We start from the raw sequence: 23,899 nt of genomic DNA on the forward strand, positions 1-23,899 counted from the left end.
TCAGAGTCCAAAAGGAGTTGGGCAGCTCACAAATTCAATAAATTAAATTACATTACATTAAATTAAGAGGATAATAAGAACTGCAGAAAAAACAATTGCTACCAACTTGCCTTCCATTGAGGACCTATATACTGCATGAGTCAAATGGAGGGCTGTGAAAATATTTACAGACATCTCACATCCTAGACAATTCTTACTCTCAAAATGACACTATAGAGCACTGCAAACCACAGCAACTAGATACAAGAACATTTTTCCGAACACCATCACTCCGCTAAACAAATAATTCCCTCAACACTGTCAAACTATTTACTAATTCTGCACTATTACTAATCTTCTAATTATTCCTATCACATATCTCCTCTCACTTATGACAGCATGGACGTAACTTTGTTGTTTGTATCCTTACAATTTATATTGACCATTTCCTAATGTGATTTTATTGCTTATTTGTGCCCAGACCAGCTGCGGGCCACCATTCCTGGCGCTACCATAATGGACTGGTAGTGCAGGAGTGTGCGAGTGCCCGGTGTGCATGTGCACCCGGCGCAGGATTCAGCTTCTGAGCATGCGCAGAAGCCAAATCTCGTGTAATTAGGTGTGTGCAATTTCTAAGGTTTTTTTTGCTTCTGCGCCTGTGCAGGCACGGAAACTGGCAAGTAAGACAGCCACCACTCGCCCTGCTTGTGGCAGCTCTGCTGAGAGTGGCTCATCTGCTTTCTCATTCCCACCTGCTCCTGCTTGCTGCTCATGGTGGCCCTGTCATGAATGGCAGCACAGCTCCGCCCACTCGCCTGCTTCCCCTCGCTGCTCATGGTGGCTCCGTCACGAGTGGCAGTACAGTTCCGCCTGCTCCCCCTTGCTGCTGCTTGTCCTGTTGCTTGCCCGGCCATGCCGCTTGCCACTGCTAGCACTCCCGCTTGCCCCACTGCTCGCAGCACGTCCTGCCTGCCCACACCACCACTCCACCATGCAGCTTGTGGTGGCTCCGCCACAAGCAGGCTGCCCAGCCCTTACCTTACTCTGGTGTTCTGCCTCGAGCTCTGGTCACATGGCCTGCTCTGTGCTCTCCCGTGTCTCAGGCATCTGTCCTGCAGCCCGGGAGATCAAAGAGAAGGCCACGCGGCTGGAGCTAAGGCAGGCTGCTTTTGCTTCTGGCCCCAGCTGCTGCTCTCATCACGGCATGTGCAGCAGCAGAAATCTCCTTCTGGCAGGAAAAATTGCTGGTTTCTTTGCTTCTGTACATGAGGAATCACGCTGGTTGAGCGTGCACGGCGCATGCATGCTGGAGGGCAATGGAGCAAGGCTAGGCACTCCATTTCCGCCACCAGAACGGCATTCCCAGCGTTGTGGTTGAAGGCCCATCCCTGACCCAGACTATCATTAAGTGTTTTACCTTATGATTCCTGATAAACTTATCTTTTCTTTTATGTACACTTGATATGCATCAACAAATTCCTTGTGTGTCCAATCACACTTGGCCAATAAAAAATTCTACTCTACTCTACTCTATTCTATCAAAGGGTCACCACCTGCAATTTACACTACTTAAACATGACATTGTATATTGTTATTATTATTGTTGTGAGCCACCCCAAGTCTGCGGAGAGGGGCGGCATACAAATCTAATAAATTAGTAATTAATTATTATTATTATTATGACAAAATACACACATGCCTTCATACAAAATTATGCATATACTCACTTATATTATATGTCATGGAGAAAAAGCACGGTCTAGTTTGGATGTAAACATGTAAATAGCAAGAAAAACAAATTCTGCAGGTTTAGAAGACGGGTGGCATAGGGAACTAAGCTGGTACACAATCTGGTAGTCCTGCTAGAAATACAGTGGTACCTCATCATACGAACTTAATTGGTTCCAGGAGGAGGTTCGTAAGGTGAAAAGTTCGTAAGATGAAACAATGTTTCCCATAGGAATCAATGTAAAAGCAAATAATGCGTGCAAATCCTTCAGGAAAATCCCAAACTTTAGAAGGGAGGCGAACAGAGGGCAGGGAGGAGCAGCTAAAGGGTGCAGGTGGAAGAAGCAAGGCTAGGCTAAAGGGTGAGTGGGAAGGAAGAAAGGCAAGGGGGGCGCCCCTCCCTTTTCTTTCTTCAAAAGATACCGTTTCAGTGCCTTTGCAAGCATGCAAAATCTTTACTCCTCCAAGCTGCCCCTCCCTTTTCTTTCTTCAAAAGACACCGTTTCAGTGCCTTTGCAAGCATGCAAAATCTTTACTCCTCCAAGCTGCCCCTCCCTTTTATTTCTTAAAAAGACACCATTTCAGTGCCTTTGCAAGCATGCAAAATCTTTACTCCTCCAAGCTGCCCCTCCCTTTTCTTTCTTCAAAAGACACCGTTTCAGTGCCTTTGCAAGCATGCAAAATCTTTACTCCTCCAAGCTGCCCCTCCTTTTTCTTTCTTCAAAAAAGGGGAAAAAAAGAAACCCCTTCATCCCAGCAGCAGCTGCTTGGGTTCGTAAAGTGAAAATAGTTCGGAAGAAGAGGCAAAAAAATCTTAAACACCGGGTTCGTATCTTGAAAAGTTCGTTAGAAGAGGCGTTCGTAAGATGAGGTACCACTGTACTTTGAAACCTTCTCCCAGAGGGCAGCAACGGAAACAAACCATGAAATGGGTGTGTGGGGTCTCTAACAATGCTTTGAGCTCTAAGCACATAGCACTCATAAGTAGTATCCTGAATGACAGGAAGCGGGCTTCCTATAATCTTCTCGGCTGCCCTTACCACTTCTGTATGAACTTCCTCTCTGAGGTACTGCAGCCACCAAAGCAAACAGCGTTGCTGTTTGTTAAAAGGAACTTAAGCTGAGCTAATTAGAGGTCCAATATGTCTTTGGGTCACTATTAAAACATAGGCAGCCATACAGAATCTCAGCCAACAATATCTGGGGTAATGAACTGTAAGGGCAATAAGTATTGTTGTAGCAAGCATTTCTCTCCCCCCCCCCTTTTATTGTTTGTTGGAGGTGCACACATGCACACATACATACACATACTCCATAAATTCTCAGAATACCTCCATCTTTGGATTTTAAGTAAAATAGTGACACTGAGGGAGAATCTGATTCCACTCAGCCTTGTTTTTCTATTACTTTAAACAGAATTGTATTTAAGAAACACAAGGCAGTCACAAAAAATGACCTTGTGCTAGGAGCACTTAATTCTTCTTGGTATGTTTTTATTTCATCAAATTATGAATGTCCCAGATGATTTAAGGCTGTACAATTCTGTACAGGAAGAGAATATGACCTAAAGACATTGCTTCTGACAGTCCATCACTTTCTTTTAACAGGTAATTTCATTTCCCCCCCTACAAGACATCAGCAAAAAGCCATCTCAATTGAGGATTAACAGAATGTTAACTCTCAATCTCTGTACTTTGATTTATATACATAATCACATTCCCACTTATTAATATACCATGAATATTAATATACCAGAAGTATATTGTTTGGCAGATGTTATCAACTATAATGATTTTTATTGTGTCAATGTCAGTAAGTTAATAATTACACATGTGTGTTTCAGTAAACTGCTCATATAGTAGACTGAAATGATGATAAAGGCAAAAGATGATAACAAAGTAACCCAAAGACGGGAGGGGAGAATATGTAGGCATAAAATCATAATAATTTCAGTAACTAAACTGGATCTTATGTACGGTCCATCCTATAATTTTGACTGACTTGAGTGAATGAAGATATATCTAGAGGAAGCTGAATATGTGCCTATATTTCTCTCATTTTTCAAACACAAACCTCATCATTTTCTGGATTTTTTTGATAAAAACACAACTGGCATTTCTTCTTTGTTTGCAACATCCTGCCTGTCAACAACTACTTCAGCTTCAACCGCAATAACACAAGAGCACGCAACAGGTTCAAATTTAATATCAACCGCTCCAAACCTGACTGTAAAAAATATGACTTTAGCAATCGAGTTGTTGAAGCGTGGAATTCATTACCAGACTCCGTGGTGTCAACCCCCAACCCCCAACATTTTTCCCTTAGACTTTCCACGGTTGACTTCTCCAGATTCCTTAGAGGTCAGTAAAGGGCGAGCATAAGTGCACTAGTGTGTCTTCTGTCCCCTGTCCAATTGTCTCTCCTATAATAAAATATTATCTTATCTGAGGTGTACCTTTACATAAAAATAATTTGTCAGCAACCATCTTTTACCCAGAGAGTTACAAACCAATCTAAAAGTTTAGGGAGACTTTTTTTTTGTCCTTCAGTCATGATTTCAATAGAAATTTATTTTAAACCATACAAATATATTATGAATAAAAAAACACTTTTAGATTTCCCACGCTATACTTGAAGAATAGTGCTTTGAGTTATTATTTATTTATCTATGGTGACAAATGACCCAAATTCTGTGGAGAATATGCCAGTGTAAACAAAATTAAATCTTCTCTACCAGCATTTTCTATGGTAAATTCCATATGACCCTTCCACATTAGTTGCCAAAACTCAATACATCCACCCACTCACTCACTCACTCACCCACCCATCCATCCACCTGCCTTAGTAATTTAAACAATTTATGAGGTGACATTAATTGACATATTTTTTTTCACTGTTCAAGCATCTTACCTTGTAAACTATATATTTCTCCCACGCTGTTCTGCCGAGTGATGTGATGCCAGTATGCACTGCGAGGAAGTGAGATTGACTTAGGTAACGTCATGGGTTCAGTTAAACTGGTCTGAAGCTGTAAAAATAAATGAAATACACCATGGCATGTTTTTCAGTAATTTGCCATATGTGTTTCAAGCTAGCATTATCACAATCAATTTGATTTATAATTTAATTTATTTGACTTCTATGCTGCCCAATCCCATAGGACTCAGGGCAGCTTACAACAATAAAAAACAATACAATGATACAATGAAGTACTCATTGTACTTCCTCTTTGTAGCAGTATACTTGCTATTGTAGTTGCATTTCAAGAGGCAACCTATCTAGCAAACAAAAGAGAATTTGCTTTTCCACTCAAGGTTACTTTCAAACCTGTTCAGAAATATGATGTGTTTTATTTTTTAACAGAAATAAATAAAACCATTAACTACCCATATATTGAGCTGCATTAATAGCTGCAAGTGAGCAAAATTTCAGATATTGTCTAAGGGATGTTCAATTAGAATATAAGGATATATATTGTATCCTTAAGACTTTTATTAATATTGATTGATTGATTGATTGATTGATTTGATTTGATTTGATTTGATTTGTATGCCGCCCCTCTCTGGAGACTCGGAGCAGCTCAAAACAACAAAACAGTACAAATCCAATAGTTAAAAACAATTTAAAACCCTTAATATAAAAAACAATCATACATCTCATACAAACCATACATAAAGCGGAATTGGCCCAGGGGAATCAATTTCCCCATGCCTGACGGCAGAGGTGGGTTTTAAGGAGTTTGTGAAAGGCAAGGAGGTTGGTGGCAATCCTAATCTCTGGGGGGAGTTGGTTCCAGAGGGTCGGGGCTGCCACAGAGAAGGCTCTTCCCCTTGGTCCCGCCAGACACCATTGTTTCGTTGATGGGAACCGGAGAAGGTCAACTCTGTGGGACCTAGCCGGTCGCTGGGATTCGTGCGGCAGAAGGCGGTCTTGGAGATATTCTGGTCCAATGCCATGAAGGGCTTTATAGGTCATAACCAACACTTTGAATTGTTTAATATTATTTAATATTGTTTCCTCATTGCTTATTTGACCCCTATGACAATCATTAAGTGTTGACCTCATGATTCTTGACAAATGTATCTTTTCTTTTATATACACAGAGAGCATATGCACCAAATACAAATTCCTTGTGTGTCCAATCATACTTGGCCAATAAAGAATTCTATTCTATTCTACTCTACTCTACTCTACTACACTATAAACTCCCTATCTGCTCCAAGAAAAGGATATGTGATGTCTTTGGTATAACCAGCTCCTAAGAATAATTGTGATCTATGTACAAAGGTGTGCTCTCTACACATTTGTCTTTCTGAAATAGGGGGCAGATGGATTTTAGTTGACAGATTTGTTGGTAACAAATAACAAAGAGCATGCTAATCAAATGAAGTAGTGACTAAAGATGAAGGTGAATGAAAGTTACATGCTGCAAAAGCTACAGCGATCAATTCAGAAGGAGAGTGGTGCAATATTTTCCAATAGACAGCTGGTGCAATTAGTAGAAAAGGTTTTTTCATATAGTGTGAGCTGTGTGACCTGATGTTGAGACCTATGGTATTTGTAACTACTTCTGGTGACTAGGAGGACTATGAATAGCTGAAGTCAAGGGGCTGCAAATGTTTCTTCCAGAAAAGATGCAGTGTAATCAATCCTGAAAGAGTTGGTAATGCATTGTCTTCTGAAGAAGCTTGACAAACTTTGACCAATACCCAGCCTTTCCTTTCTGGGGGAGATTTTGGAGAATGTCACGAGAAGACTAGACTAGAATTCTTTATTGACCAAGTGTGACTGGATACACAAGGAATTTGTCTTAGGTGTATATGATCTCAGTGTACATAAGGAGAATAAAATACATTTCATCAAAAATAAAAAGACACAACACTTAGTGATAATCAAGGTTACTAATAAGCTATCAAATTATACTAGGAAACAAAAACAATATAATTGAAAGATACAAGCAAAGTGATCATAGTAATAAGTAGGAAGAGATAGATATTAGTAAGGAAGAGAAGAATAATAGTAATGCAGTCTTAAATTTTTGAAAGTGTTGTGGGAATTAGTTGTTAAGCAGAGTGATAGCTTTCAGGGAAAAACTGTCCTTGTGTCTAGTTGTTTTAGTGTACAATGGCCTATAGTCTCTTTTTGAGAGTAGGAGTTGAAACAATTTAATGTATGTCCAGGATGTGAGGCGTCTATAGATATTTTCACAGCCCTCTTTTTGACTCATGCTGTATACAGATCCTCAATGGAAGACGGGTTGGTCGCAATGTTTTTTTCTGCAGTTTGGATTATCCTCTGAACTCTGTGTTTGTTTTGTTTGGTTGCAGAGCCAAACTATACAGTTTTGCACCTGACTAAATTTCATTCTTTGCTATTGGAACATCTTATTCTCAAAGTTGAGGTGAGCCTCCATCCTTCTGGTTTTCCAGAAAAGTGTAAAGACCTGGCTCTGCCAAATAACGTGGGAATTTAAGAATATGATGCAGCCTTGGGAATGGCTGGTGGCTTCAGAGTATTTACTCTACCTTGCCATTTTTTTAGTCTTTTGAATTTTTAACTCTGAATTCCACCATTATCTTGCAAGTTTCTTAACTCAGTTTTAATTTGTGTTTTTATTCATGGTGTTTATTGTTCTATTTTGTTGTTATAAAACATCAAAAGATTAGATTAGATTAGATTTATTGGATTTATATGCCGCCCCTCTCCGCAGACTCGGAGCGGCTCACAACAATGGCAAAAACAGTACATAGTGACAAATCCAATACCCACCAATTCAATTACAGTTTTAGGTTAAGAAATTCATAAAAACAACCCCAATATATATAAAAAACAATCACACAATCAATCAAACACCAAAACAACATGGGCAAGGGGAGATTTTCAATTCCCCCATGCCTGACGACAGAGATGGGTTTTAAGGAGTTTACGAAAGGCAAGGAGGGTGGGGGCAATCTTAATCTCAGGGGGGAGCTGGTTCCAGAGGGTTGGAGCCACCACAGAGAAGGCTCTTCCCCTGGGTCCCCCCAGACGACATTGTTTACTCGACGGGACCCGAAGAAGGCCAACTCTGTGGGACCTAACCGGTCGCTGGGATTCGTGCGGCAGAAGGTGGTCCCAAAGATATTCTGGTCCGGTGCCATGAAGGGCTTTATAGGTCATAACCAACACTTTGAATTGTGACCGGAAACTGATTGGCAACCAATGCAGACTGCGGAGTGTTGGAGTAATATGGGCATACTTAGAGAAGCCCATAATTGCTCTCGCAGCTGCATTCTGCACGATCTGAAGTCACTTAGGTGTGATGGGCAGTGTAGAAACTTAATAAATGAAAATAATTATTTGGCCTCCAGTAATAGAACCACTACAGAAGCAAATCGCTTTTATTTTTTAAAATCTTACAATGGCTGCAGTACTGTTCTATGCCTTTGAAATGGCATAAGCATTTTGAGCTTTTAATTAAAGTAAAGTGGGGTGGCAGGCAGTGTTCCCTCTAATAGTTTTTGGGGGTGGGCAGAAAAGTATAGTGTCTGAGCGGCAGTCCCTTCGGGACTGGGCAGCACAGAAATATTAAATAAACAAACAAACAAAAAAACCACCCTGTTTTGCCTCAGAGAATTTCAAAATAAAATACTGTACTGTGTGTCTATAACAGTGAGCTCATAATAGGGCAACTCTATCAATATCAAAATGCCACTTAAATAGTTGAGCTAGTTTCAAACTAGATTTTGATTTTCTTTCTCTCTTCCTTACTCCCATTCTTTTTCTTTTTCTTTTCCTTCCTCTCTTTTTTCTATCTGTTTCTCGCTCTTCCTCTCTCTCTCCTTCCCTCTCGGCTTCTGGGCAGGTTTGAAAAACTCTGAGTTGATGATGATTTTTAAGTGAGCGATTGCTCACTGCTCAGCTTAGAGGGAACTATGGTGGCAGGGTGGTTTCTAGTTAGCTTTACTATCAGTTCAAGGTTGCGCTGGAAGTGCATGCTTTGTGCCCCCGTCGCTCCCAGGTTAAACTCATCCACCACGCGCAGGAGGCTTTGCGCATGCGCAGAGAGTTATTTTTGATTAAATTTGGCTCTGGTGAATGGGTTTCAAGCCAGGGAACCAGTATGGGGCGTGACCAGTAGGCCCTCATTGCCCGTTTGATGAGCAGAGGGAAAATTCCTGCTATCGGTTCTAGAAAACCGGTCTGAACCAGCAAGAACCCACCTCTGATATAAATGCATTAAAAGATCAGAAGACACTCCTCCACTAAACTTTTTTGAGATTCCAGGGCAGCCGGAGGGTGGAGGGAGGGAAGAGAAAGAGGGAGAAAGGAAAAGAGGGGGGAAGATGAGAGGAGAGACATATGTGAAAACTGACCCCTCCTCTCATTATTGTAAGACTCTTTTCTCATTATTGCTTAATGAATATAAACCTTGCAATATATAGACAAAGCTGTCTATCTAGCACTACTTCTAAAATTTCAACTAAACTTTACAGTTCCTATATCTGAGAAAGTGACCCGTGACATCTTTTCATTGAAAAAAAAGTGAATTGTAGATTTTGTCCAAGCCAGACCGGATTTGTGGGTAAGGCTGAGTAAAACTGGCTTACTACAGAAACTCTAAAAGGCACCATTCTTTGTAAAGTTCATGGGATTGCATGCAGCAATCTCGTTAGGAGATAATGATTCTGAAAAACAGCATTAATTCTCATGTGGTCTTTCTACTGCAGCCATTGTACAATGATTAAGGGACATCAGGGATGGGAATTAAAAGAACTTACAGGGTTATATGTTTGCATCTCACAACCTAATTTAAAAATATATAAAAACACTATAGATCAATACTTGCAGACATGGCATTCATTTAAACCATGTTTTGAAGTAGTAGTAATTTATTGATTAGCCTTTGTAACCCTTTTCAATAAAATAAAATAACAATAAAATACAGCATATAGTGTGATGGCGAATCTATGGCACAGGTGGTATGCGGAGTAATAATAATAATAATAATAATAATAATAATAATAATAATAATAATAATAATAATAATAAAATAATAATAATAATAAATAATAGTAATATATTAGATTTGTATGCTGCCCCTCTCCGAGGACTCGGAGCGGCTTACAACAGGACAATACACAATATACAAATCCAACAGTTAAAAAAACAGTTTAAAACCCTTATAGAAAATAATCATACACTCAAACAAACCATACATAAATTATAGTAGCTAAGGGGTATATTAATTTCTCCATGCCCATATTTTAGGGCATACGAGGCGTTGCCCTATCTCAGCTCCATTGCACATGTGTATGCTGACCAGCTGCCGAGAAGTCGTTTTCACCTTTCCCAAGCTTCAGGAAAGCCTCTGGAACCCATGGATGGCACAAAACAGAGCCAATAGGCATTTTTGTTGGGCCATTTTCCACCATCCACCATTCTGTAGGCTTTCCTGAAGCCTGTGGAAGGCCAAAATGACCTGCCCTGCCCTCTGGAAACCCCAAAATCAGATGGAATTCATTTGTCATCATTCACAGGTTCCAGTGGCTTCAGTGAATCGTGGGGGCAGTGCAGAGAGTTGTGCATGCATGCATGTGGGAAGGGCATTGCATTATGATTGTGGGCACATGTGCACATGCTATTTTGCACGCATGTGCCCTTTGGGCACCCGAGCAAAAATAAATAAATAAATTGCCATCCCTGGCATATAGTCTGTTTCTGGTGTAAGGTAGGAAGAAACAGTTGTAAAATACATATGTATATATATTATATGGCAAGTGGTAGAAGTGATCATATTTAGCCAGTGTTCAACAACTCAAAATATTGCTCTAGAATAGGGCTTTCTTAAAATTTATGTGTGACTCAATGACAAGCCTTCCCCATTTTTAGTTATATTAAATAAGTAAATATTAATTAATTAATTAATTGAATAACATGACAGTAATAGATAGAATGTAATAGTTTAAAAATAACAAAAATATAGAGTATTTTTGCAATATCACTAATATTAATCTATTATCTTTTAATATTGTATTATTAGTTTAAGTATTTTATATTTTATAGATAAGAAAATCAATTAAAGTTATATAATCTACAACATATAAACAACAGAGTTAAATTTAATAAGAATATAGAGTGAGAGTGTTATATTTCTGAATCGATCTGATTATAGTTAGGTTTTTTTTTTTTAGTAGTTAGACTTCTATGATAAGCGGAGCAATGGTAGCTCCTTGGATGTTGAATGTTGTCTGTCTTTGTTTGTCTAATGAAAAATAATAAAAAAATATTTTTTTAAAAAAAGAAGAAGTGATCATATTTAACCAGAGTGTTCAACAACTCAAAATATTGCTCTAGAATAGGGCTTTCTTAAAATTTATGTCTGACTCGATGACAAGCCTGCAGAATGGTGGATGATGGATGGTGAAAAATGGCCCAACAAACAAGGCTTTTAGGTCTGTGTTTTGCCATCCATGGGTTCCAGAGGCTTTCCTGAAAAACTGCTTTATTCTTTTGAATAAAAAACAGCTTTATTCTTAACCAACCAACCTAGGGATTTTTTTTTAGCCAATAATACCATGTTGGGTTGAACACTGATATAAAGGACTCTCTGTTTAAAAATTTCCCTTGCCTAGGAGATCATTGGGGGTAAATGCTGCAAAGAAAACCCACATTGTGAAATAACTTTGGGAAGTTGGCTGATCTAGGAGTTGGGCTGGGCCATGCTTACCTGTCCTGCTAAGCATATTTTGGGAAGTGTATCAGGGTAACAATAATGAGAATTCTTATATATTTTATATTTGGTCAATTTCTTTTCAGAAGAAAGCTTCATTTATGAATTCCTATACATCAAAGACAACTAATCCTATGTAAATTAGATCCACTGGACAGGAATTTTAAGGATTCCAAGTTCAGAATAAAGTGTTCCTTTGTTTTCCCCGAACGCCATCACTCTACTAAACAAATAATTCCCTCAACACTGTCAGACTTTCTACTAAATCTGCCCTTCTATTCTACTAGTTTTTCTCATCATTCCTATCACCCATTTCCTCCCATGTTGACTGTATGACTGTAACTTGTTGCTTATATCCTAAGATTTTTATTAATATTGCTTCTTCATTGCTTATTTGACCCCTATGACAATCATTAAGTGTCGTATCACATGATTCTTGACAAATGTATATTTTATTTTATGTACGCTGAGAGCATATGCACCAAGACAAATTCCTTGTGTGTCCAATCACACTTGGCCAATAAAATTCTATTCTATTCTATTCTATTCTAACAGTTTCATTTTATATTTCAGGTATATTTTGTGACTGGCTTGCTCATTTAAATTTTTTTAAACCCTCATTCATAGAGATTATGACAATATATCAGTCAACAGAGCCCATAACAGATTATATCCCTGCTGCTAATAGCTGGTATTAAGAATATGCCAGTAAATTTCATTTTCAGAAAGTGGGAAAAACATGTGGGATAGAAAAATTATCTACTTTCCTGGTAGATAGCACTTCTTCTTTTGCTACAGGCAAGGTAAAAATAAACGAGATAAAGTATAATCCCTGTATTTTCTCTTGTGCTTCCATTTGGAACAATGTGCACCATATATGTGCAATACAGATACTGCTGAATTTTCAGTTTGTAAACACAAAGTTTCAGTAGTTTTGTTGCCTAACATATTTTCCCTGTTGTTTGCAGACTCTGCTAAAGTGAGTCTGACAGATTGTTCTTTAGTTCACTGACGACATCAGTTCTGTGGATATTATATGAGGCCACACAAAACATGTTTACTTGTTTCCAATATGACTTTAAAACATATTTTTTCTCTAAAACTTCTCTTTATGCAGTTTTCAATACATTGACTGATTTGTTTACTTTCATGCTTTAGAATGAAAATTATTGTTCCCTAATCCACATGACACAACTTCATGTTCTATTTTGTGAAAATCAAGATTATTTACCAAATGGCAAGCTTTGGGATTTATAATGAATATGCATTATATATGATAGAGATAGATGATAAACAGATAGACAGATGGACGGACGGACAGACAGACAGACAGATAGAAGGAAAAGATAGGATAGGACAGGATAGATCAAGAGTGTCAAACTCGATTTCATTGAAGGCTGCATCAGGATTGTGTTTGGCCTCAGGGGGCCAAGGTGGGCGTGGCCAACTCAATTTCACTCATTTTTGGCCACAATGGGGTCCTGCAGCCCTCTGCATAAATTCCATTTTTGCTGGCAGAGGGCTTCAGGAGGCCACTGCAGCCAAAAATGGAGCCTGGGAGGGCTACATGGCAAAGGCACTGCAGAACAGTCCTAAGCACCCTGTGGGCTGGATGTGGCCCACAGGCCTTGGGTTTGACATCCCTTGGATAGATGATAGACAAACAGACAGACAGATGTTAACACTATATGTAACCATATAATATATGTAAACGTTGACATCTTGTAAAGTATGATACTTTACCAGAAGAGCCCTTCACTCCTCCACTTGTAACCGAATTCCTTACGAAACTAGATTTACAATCCTAGGTTTAGAAAACTTAAAACTATGTCGCTTTAAACACAATCTAAGCATAGCCCATAAAATCATATGCAACAACATCCTTCCTGTCAACGACTACTTCAGCTTCAACCACAACAACACAAGAGCACATATGAGCACACAACAGATACAAACTTAATGTAAACTGCTCCAAACTTGACTGTAGGAAATACGACTTTAGTAACCATGTAGTTGATGCATGGAACTCACTACCAGACTCTGTAGTATCATCTCCTAACCCCAAAAACTTTACCTTTAGACTATCTACTCCTGACCTTTCCTGGTTCCTAAGAGGTCAGTAAGGGGCATGCATAAATGCACCAGTGTTCCATCCCCTGTCTTAATGTTTCTTTTTATTTTTTTTACTAGTATAATGTACAGTGTTCCCTCGCTTTTCGCGGGGGATGCGTTCCGAGACCGCCCGCGAAAGTTGAATTTCCGCGAAGTAGAGATGCGGAAGTAAATACACTATTTTTGGCTATGAACAGTATCACAAGACTTCCCTTAACACATTAAACCCCTAAATTGCAATTTCCCATTCCTTTAGCAACCATTCAGATTATTACTCACCATGTTTATTTATTAAAGTTTATTTTTAAAAAAAATTATTAAAGGTAGACGAAAGTTTGGCGATGACATATGACGTCATCGGGTGGGAAAAATCATGGTATAGGGAAAAAAACCACAAAGTATTTTTTAATTAATATTTTTGAAAAACCGTGGTATAGACTTTCCGCGAAGTTTGAACCCGTGAAAATCGAGGGAACACTGTATATGAATATTATTATATCTAATGTTTCTTCTTTTTCTTTTTACTAGTATCATGCACAGTGGTACCTCCACTTAAGAACGCCTCTACTTAAGAACTTTTCTAGATAAGAACCGGGTGTTCAAGATTTTTTTGCCTCTTCTTAAGAACCATTTTCTACTTAAGAACCCAAGCCCAGAAAAATTTCCTGCCATTCCCTCTTTAATACCAGACATCTCGGGCTTTTCTGGGCTGCCAGAGGAGCCTTTCGGTGGCTCTTAAGGAGGCGTTGGCAGTCCAGAGCAAACGAAGCATTTTACTTTCTCTGGGCGCTTGAACAGAGAAAAAAAATGCTCCCTTCGCTCTGGGCAGCCAAGGAGTAACCACAGCGAAGAAAAGGCACAGGTTACAAAGCGAGTGAGCAAGAGGAGAGGTGAGCACTTCAGCATGGGAAGGAAGAAGCAGCAGGTAGCAGCAGCAGCAGCCAGTATATGGGAGGCAGTGTATGGGAGGCAACCTCGCACCGGGTGTATTGGAGGTGCATGCTCCTCCTCGCTGCCTCAGAGTCCCTTTTTTTTAAAGCCTTAAAGTTTTGGATTTTTTAAAATTCCCCTCCCCTCCCCTTCTTCCTTCTGCAGTGCCTGTCCTCCTCCTCTTCTTACTCCTCCTCCTCCCACCCAAATTCCAAGCTTTTATTTTTTTCCTAATGGATTTGCACGCATTATTTCCTTTTACATTGATTTCTATGTGAAAAATTGCTTCTTCTTAAGAACATTTCTACTTAAGAACCTGGTCATGGAATGAATTAAGTTCTTAAGTAGAGGAACCACTGTATATGAATATTATTATATCTTTACATACCTCTAATATGTACTTGACAAAACAAATAAACAAACAAATAAATAAAATAAATAAATGTAGATATATATTCCTTTCAATTTATCATCAAGTATACATATACTGGTCATCAAGTATATAGTTATCCAAAGTATATAGAGATAGATTTTCAAAAATGCTTGATACTCCCTTTCCTAATAGAAGCTCTTATAGATTGGTGACTAGTTAAAAAAAAAGTACAAATAAATAGACAATTTTCACTTATGGAAGATATGAAAAATGAAGTCTCCCACAAATCAGATAATTAGAAACCAAATAGTCAGAAATTCTTAATCAACATAAGTAAAGTTGAAAGTGAAGTGGATTCAATACCAGCTGTTGGGGTAAAGGCAACCAGTTTGGGTGGTTTTAAAAAGGAACTGTGCAAGATCATGGAGGATTAGTTTATTTATGACAATTAATATCTTGTACTACCTCTTGAATCACAGGCAATGTTTTAAATGCAGATTACTAGAAGCAACAGTTAAGAGAGTTGTATCTATTTCCTGTTATTTCAGATTTGTGAGCTCCACTAAGCCATCTAGTTGTTTACTGGGTGACACATAATTCTGGACTATGTTTCAAATATTTCATGTGTTCCAGATCATTTTCTGTCTTTCCGTGTGTATATGCAGTTTTTTCTCTTATTCACAAGCCTTTTTGGAACTCATACTGAGAGTTCTGAAAGCATTGGTACTACTGTTCATGGATCCCTTTTGAGTTTCAGTTCAAATAAGGAAAACTACTTCAACCTCCAAGGTTGCTTTTGAAGTTTTAAGAGCTTCAGTGCTACAGAATACAGGCTATTTGATCTCATACATTACCTAAATGGTATCTGAGATCAAAAGATCTTTTTACTACAAAAGAAAAAGCTTTTCTTCCTTCAGAAGAAGCAAAGGAGGAAATTTTACCTTGAGATGAATAGAATTCTCCCTCCGAAACAAATACATCCCATATAATGGTACAATTTCTTGCTACTGAAATCGTAGCATTTGTTTATACAAAGGATTTTGGCCTAAATCAGTGGTTACTTAACCTGTGGGTTGTGACCATTTGGGAAGTTGAGATAATACATATTTCCAATGGCTTTAGGAACTGAGACACCACTCCTCTATCTGTGTCCAAACGGGTCCACCCACATGCAAATAGACTACTGCAAAAAAAATAATAATCTGTACCATGGAAACTTCTGAGCATGCACAGAAGCTGAATTTCCAGCACTGCGCATTCATCGCCATCCTGTTTCCAGCTCTTTTTTCTTTGCACGTTAAAAAAAAAATTCTGCACTGTACCTGTGTGAGCCTGCAAAGTGCATGCGCAATCACGAAGCGCAGCCACATAGCACAGGAGGAAGCAAACAAGCAGCGAGGTTAGTTGGAAGCTACCCCTGAGTCTCCTAATATATTCATTTTATTATTTTATGGTTGGAGGTCACCACAACATGAGGAACTGTATTAAAGGGTCATGGCATTAGGAAGGTTGAGAACCACTGTTCTAAATAACAAAAGATAAAACTTGACCCTTGAAAACTAAAGATCAGTATAGTAATATTACATATTCACCTTAAGGCATCATCAGGGAGATTGACAATGTGCATGTTTTAATGTCCAGTAAGCATGTATGTATGTATATATGTATGTATGTATGTATGTATGTATGTATGTATGTATGTATGTATGTATTTATTTATTTATTTATTTATATATATTTTATTTATTTTATTTATTATATTTTATTTATTTAACTAATTTTATTTATTTATTTATTAGATTTGTATGCCGCCCCTCTCTGTAGACTCGGGGCATCTAACAACAATAATAAAACAACATATAACAAATTTTAATAATTAAAATAACTAAAAACCCTTATTAAAAACCAAACATACACACAAATATACCATGCATAATAAGGCCTGGGGGAAAGAAATATCTCAATTCCCTCATGCCTTACGACAGAGGTGGGTTTTAAGGAGTTTACGTAAGGCAAGGAGGGTGGGGGCAATTCTGATCTCTGGGGGGAACTAGTTTCAGAGGGTCAGGGCAGCCACAGAGAAGGTTCTTCCCCTGGGTCTCGCCAAATGACATTGTTTAGTCGACGGGACCCGGCGATCATATTAATGTAACTTTTTACTGTTGCCTTTTATTAGTTAATTTATTCATTTTTTTTCCTATGTCCTCTTCTTTTGGCTCCTCAAAGTATTTATTTAAATGTTCATTTAAAGCTGTAAGGTCTGTAGGGCAGAGACCCTTCTTTTGCTTATGTTGCCCTACCAAGAGCATATTGATAGCTGCCTATTTATCACCTTAGCAACAGAGTGCACCCTGCTCTGTTTTGTCTCAGTACTATAAATATCCTGCATCAGATGATACCAAATTGTAGTATATCCTCCTCACTGGCCGTAGACTAACATTTTAAATTCCAAGTATTTTGATCTTTAATGTGTACTTAAGCAGTTTTTCATCGCACAATTATTAAAATGAGTATTTCTCCCCTGTATCAGTATCCAGCAACTCTGTTTATTGTAAAGTTTTTAAGAGTATTTCTTTCTTTCTTTCTTTCTTTTAAGGATAAACTTTTTTTCCTTGATAGACACTGGGTCATTTTTATCATTTATCAAAAAAGAAAAAGAAACAAACCCAACCACTAATAGCAGAGGATGTAAAAGAGCAGGTCTCTTAAAAAAAAAAACTTTTACATTTTTTTTTTAAAGTTGGTTTTTAAATAAAGATAAAATATTTTCACAGAAATCTACAAGTTTTTTTGCTGATGTAACAAAATATCCTGCATCAGATAGTAGCAAATTGCAGTATACAGTATCCTCCTCACTGGCAAGTAATTTTTGCCATCTTGGGTAATACAATATTAACATTTACATTATTGAACACATTTCAAAATACCAAAATATCACTGATTTATTAGGAAAGATACTATTGATGATGTATTTGACAAAATATATCATTCATCACTGTATTATATAACACAATCCTTTTATGTCATGATGGACATAGCTGTTATATTGTTTAGGGGAAATATATCATCCACAAAACACACTTAATACAGAGTAAAGGCATGAGTAGTGGTAGCAGTTGACTGTTCAGGCAAATAAACCAGACTATAAATATAGAGTATATATATTATATGCAGATATAGCAGGATAATCTCTAAATACTCTATGTCCCCACTTTTCCTTCTGTCCTCCATACTATACAGATTGAGTTCATTAAGTCTTTCCTGATAAGTTTTATGCCTAAGACCTTCTACATTTTTGTAGCCCATCTTTGGAACCATTCAATTTTATCAATATCTTTTTGTAGGTGAAGTCTCTAGGGCTCAGTTTTTACTTTATTTATTTATTTATTTATTTATTTATTTATTTATTTGTTTGTTTGTTTGTTTGTTCGTTCATTCATTCATTCATTCATTCATTCATTCATTCATATATACTTCTATGCCACCCAATCCCGAAGAACTTAGGGCATCTTACAATAAACAATATAAATTCAAAAACAATAAAAAAGAAGTTGAATATAAAATCTAAACAATAAAACACCCATTAAAACCTATTATAGAACAATAACAACAACATGCATACATACCATTCATACAATTCGGCCATGATGGTTGTTAGTTGCAAAGCCAGGTCTTCATGGCCTTACAGAAGGCCAATAGGGTGGGAACAGTATGTACATTGGGGGGAGTTGATTCCATAGAGCCGGAGCGGCAACAGAAAAGGCCTTTCCCCATAGTCCTGCTAACCTGCATTGCTTAGTCGATGGGACCTGGAGGAGGCCAACTCTGTGTGCTCTTATTAGATGGCCTCTTTACCTTCTCTTTTTTAAAATTAACTTTTTATAATAACCTTTGTTGCTGAACAAATAGACATAACTCAAGGACTACCGGTGTATCTTTATTTGCACATAAATGCATAGTGGCAAAACTATAAGGTATCCATAATATGCAAAGACAGACTTCCTATATCAGTTAGGCAGAAATGTTCCAGCAAATAAATTCTAATATGTACCTTGCATATGGTTTAGAATGTAACCGATTATGCATCAAGCTGTGGATTACATATGAAGAATATACTGGAATAGTAGCGTTCTCTTGATGTGTCCTTACCAGGTAAAATTTACACTTATTGCATAATTGAAATAGTAACATAGTAAATCCCTATTTGTTTTTAAAAAATAAAACAAATTAAACTTAAAGTGTTACTTTTATTTTAGAAAAACTCAAAATATCCTCTCTTGATTGACCATCAAGGTTTCTAAATTTAAGAAAGAAAAAAATAATACAGTATAAAACAAAAAAGATTTATTGCTGCCTTGGCAGCTGGTATTTTATAAATAAGTCTGCCCACTTCTGCTTTGTGCATTATTTATACAAAGTGAAATAACAGATTTTCCTTGCGTGAATATATAAGCTGGTAATACCCAGCCATAGGTAAATCTTATGCCTTATAAACTTTAGGCATTTGGAACAATTCAGTTTGTTTACTGTATTGATTCCAAATATTGTCCAATACAGATAACAAAATCAGATTTTTAAAATTTGAGTAAAACGCAAGCATGAGAAATAGAAAAGCTTTTTCTTTGTTCCCTCTTTCTTCATCTTTTTTCCTTACACTTACAGTATTATTATTTATTTATTCCTTTTATTTAATTTGACTTCTATGCCTCCTTCAGGGCAGCTTACAACAATATAAAAAATTACAATTAACAGCAATAATAAAAAAAGTCAAGGAAAAAAACTAATTCCTAAAATCGTAATTAAAACTGAGAAAAGCCTTGTTGTTTTGGTTGTGGATGATGGGTGACTTTTTTCCCTTTCCTCTAATGTAAGATACAATATGATTGTTTACATAAAGCAGGGATTTTTTGTTCGCCCAAGCACAAAGTCAAAAGCACCAGCCTGAAGATGACAAGTGGGACCTTGTTGAAATGTCACCAGGAATCTCTGAAACTTGCGTGGGAAGAAACCCGAATATGCTAAGTCCTACACACACACAAACACACACACATACACACAAGCACACACACTACTACATACCTACACACACACATACACACACTTTTAATCATTGCCGGTAATCATATATTTTCTTTGATAAGCAATAAAAAGTTATGGGAAAAAAATCACTTGTGACTTTGTTTTAAAATTATTTCTGCACAGAACAGAATTCCTGAAGGCATGCTAAAATACCTTTCAATGTATATTCTAATGCAAATATTGATAAATAAATATGGGGAATAAATACATTTTATATACAGAAATTTGAAGTTTTATGTCTCATTAGTTATATCTGCCAAATTATATAGAATATCTTTAATTTGTACATAATTTCCATGTTTCCTCAAATTCATTACATTTTTCCTATTCCTCCAGAACATTAATAAAGTTCTGTAATAAAGACACTGCACTCATATTTCACCTTTCTTGCATCCAAATCTTCCAAAATTTCACATAATAGTTATTGTGGCTCATTCTTTAAAAAAATTGGACAAAGAAAGCAAGAAATTAGGCCAGCACAAAGCCTCATGGCTGGTTGAATTGCCTTAACAGCTGACGTGTGGTGAATGAGACTTAAGATACCATAACATATTTAATTTCAAGCGATATTTGAGTTCTATGGACTAAATTATATTTCCACTACAAATCTCCTCCAAGGGTGATTTGGTTTCAACTATTAGCCCGTGTAATTTACGGGAATTGTGATATAAGTAATATGGAAGCTAACTGGAGCAGAATGATTTATAATATGTTTTTAGAGAGACCTTGTTAGTTACTTTCAGACCATATTTAATATATCAGAAATGTCATAGAATGTAAAATTCAATTAGTAAGATAAATTTCATACCAGAACTATTCTTCTGATCAATAGATTTGAAAAGAGTACTTGGCCATATTTTTTAATCCTTTTTTTTAGAGCTCTTTAGATCAACTTTCACAACTGGCAAGAGAAAAACTAAAAGGAAGTACACAGTAATTTAATGTGCGATAACATACAGCTGTTCTCCTAAATGGGCTTTTCTATTGAAAATGCCTTGGTCTCCTAGAATTAAGCACTTAAGTCAAACTTAGTAGAAGAGAAAATGTCCATGTGAATCAGTCAGAAAGACAAATTACCCTCTCAATTTGCTGCAAGGCTGCTTGGTGAAACATGATGTAATAAGGCTATTTACCTAGTGGTTCAGAACTTTACAATACAAAGCCTCCATGATTTAAACATAGAAACATAGAAGACTGACAGCAGAAAAAGACCTCATGGTCCATCTAGTCTTCCCTTATACTATTTCCTGTATTTTATCTTACAATGGATATATGTTTATCCCAGGCATGTTTAAATTCAGTTACTGTGGATTTACCAACCACGTCTGCTGGAAGTTTGTTCCAAGGATCTACTACTCTTTCAGTAAAATAATATTTTCTCATGTTGCCTTTGATCTTTTCCCCAACTAACTTCAGATTGTGTCCCCTTGTTCTTGTGTTCACTTTCCTATTAAAAACACTTCCCTCCTGAACCTTATTTAACTCTTTAACATATTTAAATGTTTCGATCATGTCCCCCCTTTTCCTTTTGTCCTCCAGACTATACAGATTGTGTTCATTAAGTCTTTCCTGATACGTTTTATACTTAAGACCTTCCACCATTCTTGTAGCCTGTCTTTGGACCCGTTCAATTTTGTCAATATCTTTTTGTAGGTGAGGTCTCCAGAACTGAACACAGTACTCCAAATGTGGTCTCACCAGCGCTCTATATAAGGGGATCACAATCTCCCTCTTCCTGCTTGTTATACCTCTAGCTATACAGCCAAGCATCCTACTTGCTTTTCCTACCGTCCGACCACACTGCTCACCCATTTTGAGATTGTCACAAATCACTACCCCTAAATCCTTCTCTTCTGAAGTTTTTGCTAACACAGAACTGCCAATGCGATACTCAGATTGAGGATTCCTTTTCCCCAAGTGCATTATTTTACATTTGGAAACATTAAACTGCAGTTTCCATTGCTTTGACCATTTATCTAGTAAAGCTAAATCATTTACCATATTACAGACCCCTCCAGGAATATCAAAATTTTCATTATCTTTCTACTTCTTGATACCATTTTTAAAAACCAAATAAAAATAAAGAACACTGTGATGTGTTAGATCAGGATGTCAAACTCGGGCATCACATTGCCACCACATGACATATGTTGAGCTTTTCCCCCTTTGCTAAACCATGGGTGAATGTGGCCAGTGTGTGACACATCTGGTTTGCTGGCTTCAAATTTAATACTCCTGTCTTAGATGGTTAATATATACAGTAGCAAATTGGTAAGGATTGGCCTTTGGAAGTCCATTTTGAAACTACTTACCGTAAGGAAGATCTGAGTAACTGGTGATTTGGCAAACAAGGAATATGAATAAAGTTTTTAAAATTTCATGACATCTTTGCTATCATTGTAAGAATTGTAATAGATTCCTGCGCACCATGGTCATGATCTTCATAAAACAGGTCATCTGTGTAATTGGCCTGATTCTATGAAAAATGCAGCAGTTCTAAAGCAAATGTTGTGAGGTGCCCCAAGTCCACGGAGAGGGGCAGCATACAAGTCTAATCAATCAATCAATCAATCAATCAATCAATCAATCAATCAATCATTCAATCAATGCCACAGTCTTAAAGGAAATCCATTGCTTGCTATGGGTATAGTTTTTCTGAAACCCGATAAAGTATATGCATTTATCAGCAAAACTATAGTAAAATGTGTTCATTGACCATGGGAACTGCACACTTCCATAAATGTGAGCCAGTTGCCAAGCACTTGACATGAGATCACATGATTACAGGTGTAATATGTGTGTGGCCATTGAAACTAGGTTGCAAGAACCCCCTGAGAGGTCCGTCATAACTTCAAATGGCGGCTAAAGGACCACTCATAACTCAAAGACTACCTATTGTATACCTGATTCCACATAGAAGAAAGAAAACACATTTAAAAAACTTTAAAGGCTCTGTTTTGTTCTGATAAATTTAGGCAAAATTTACATGCATTTACATGTATTTTCACCCTGTATCTCATTAGGAAGAAAAATAAAATCTCACTGATGGAAATTTCTCACTTCTATAATGGTTATGGGATTCTGTGATTAATAAATAAAACCATAATTTTTAACAAAGAGTAGTCTTATATGAATGATATAATTTCTTTAATAATTGTAAATTAAGTTAAATATAAAGTTTCTTGTATAAATATGATTTTATTTCAGAAATGGTTTCCTTCTAAGAAACAATTGTTTAATAATAACAAGGGTCTTACCCGTGCTTTCTGTTCCATCTCCATCATCAATCTTTCATGTTGTTCAGCTATTGCCAGTGTTGCAGAGTGGACTTTCTGATAGATCATCTCACCTTCTCTTGTCTGAAAGGTAAATAGCCCTTCTCCTGTGTCACACATCCTGAAAAAATGTATATACATGCATATTTATATCAAGAAGAGTTTCTGAAATTTCAACTAATATTTCAGAAATTTGTATGCTTAAATTTGTAGATGTGTGTGTGTGTGTGTGTACAGACACACACTTATACATACATACATATACATTCATACACATATACATATGAATACCAATGATGGTGAATCTTTTTTGGTTTGCGTGCCAAAAAGATGTGTGTGCACACAATAGCATGCCCACACTTACCCACATCCATTTCATCCCTTCCACAAATGTGCACCCCCACGCTACAACCACCCCATATGCATACAACTCTGTCCTGATAAGAAAGAGTGGCTGTGGGTTTTGCCTCCCAAAGACAATTCCATCTGTCCATCCATTACCCTGGGGGGGGAATTACTGACCCCCTCAGAGAGGGTCTGCAACTTGGGTGTCCTCCTCGAGCCACAGCTCACATTAGAGAAACATCTTTCAGCTGTGGCGAGGGGGGCATTTGCCCAGGTTCGCCTGGTGCACCAATTGCGGCCCTATCTGGACCGGGACGCACTGCTCACAATCACTAATGCCCTCATCACCTCGAGGCTAGACTACTG

The 23,899-nt window shown here is 37.4% G+C and overlaps 1 protein-coding gene across 1 annotated transcript in view; it reads right to left on the bottom strand.

The window, feature by feature from the left end:
• Positions 1-23,899, bottom strand: part of DOK6 (docking protein 6) — a 158,881-nt gene that overhangs the window by 35,325 nt on the left and 99,657 nt on the right. Inside the window, exons 6-7 of the mRNA XM_070748635.1 lie at positions 23,171-23,309; positions 4,618-4,735 (exon numbers count right to left, since the gene is read on the bottom strand). Of these exons, the coding sequence (XP_070604736.1) occupies positions 4,618-4,735; positions 23,171-23,309 (257 nt within the window). The remainder of the gene's footprint in view (positions 1-4,617; positions 4,736-23,170; positions 23,310-23,899) is intronic.

Source organism: Erythrolamprus reginae, chromosome 3, assembly GCF_031021105.1.
Source record: "Erythrolamprus reginae isolate rEryReg1 chromosome 3, rEryReg1.hap1, whole genome shotgun sequence".
NCBI lineage: Eukaryota > Metazoa > Chordata > Lepidosauria > Squamata > Dipsadidae > Erythrolamprus > Erythrolamprus reginae.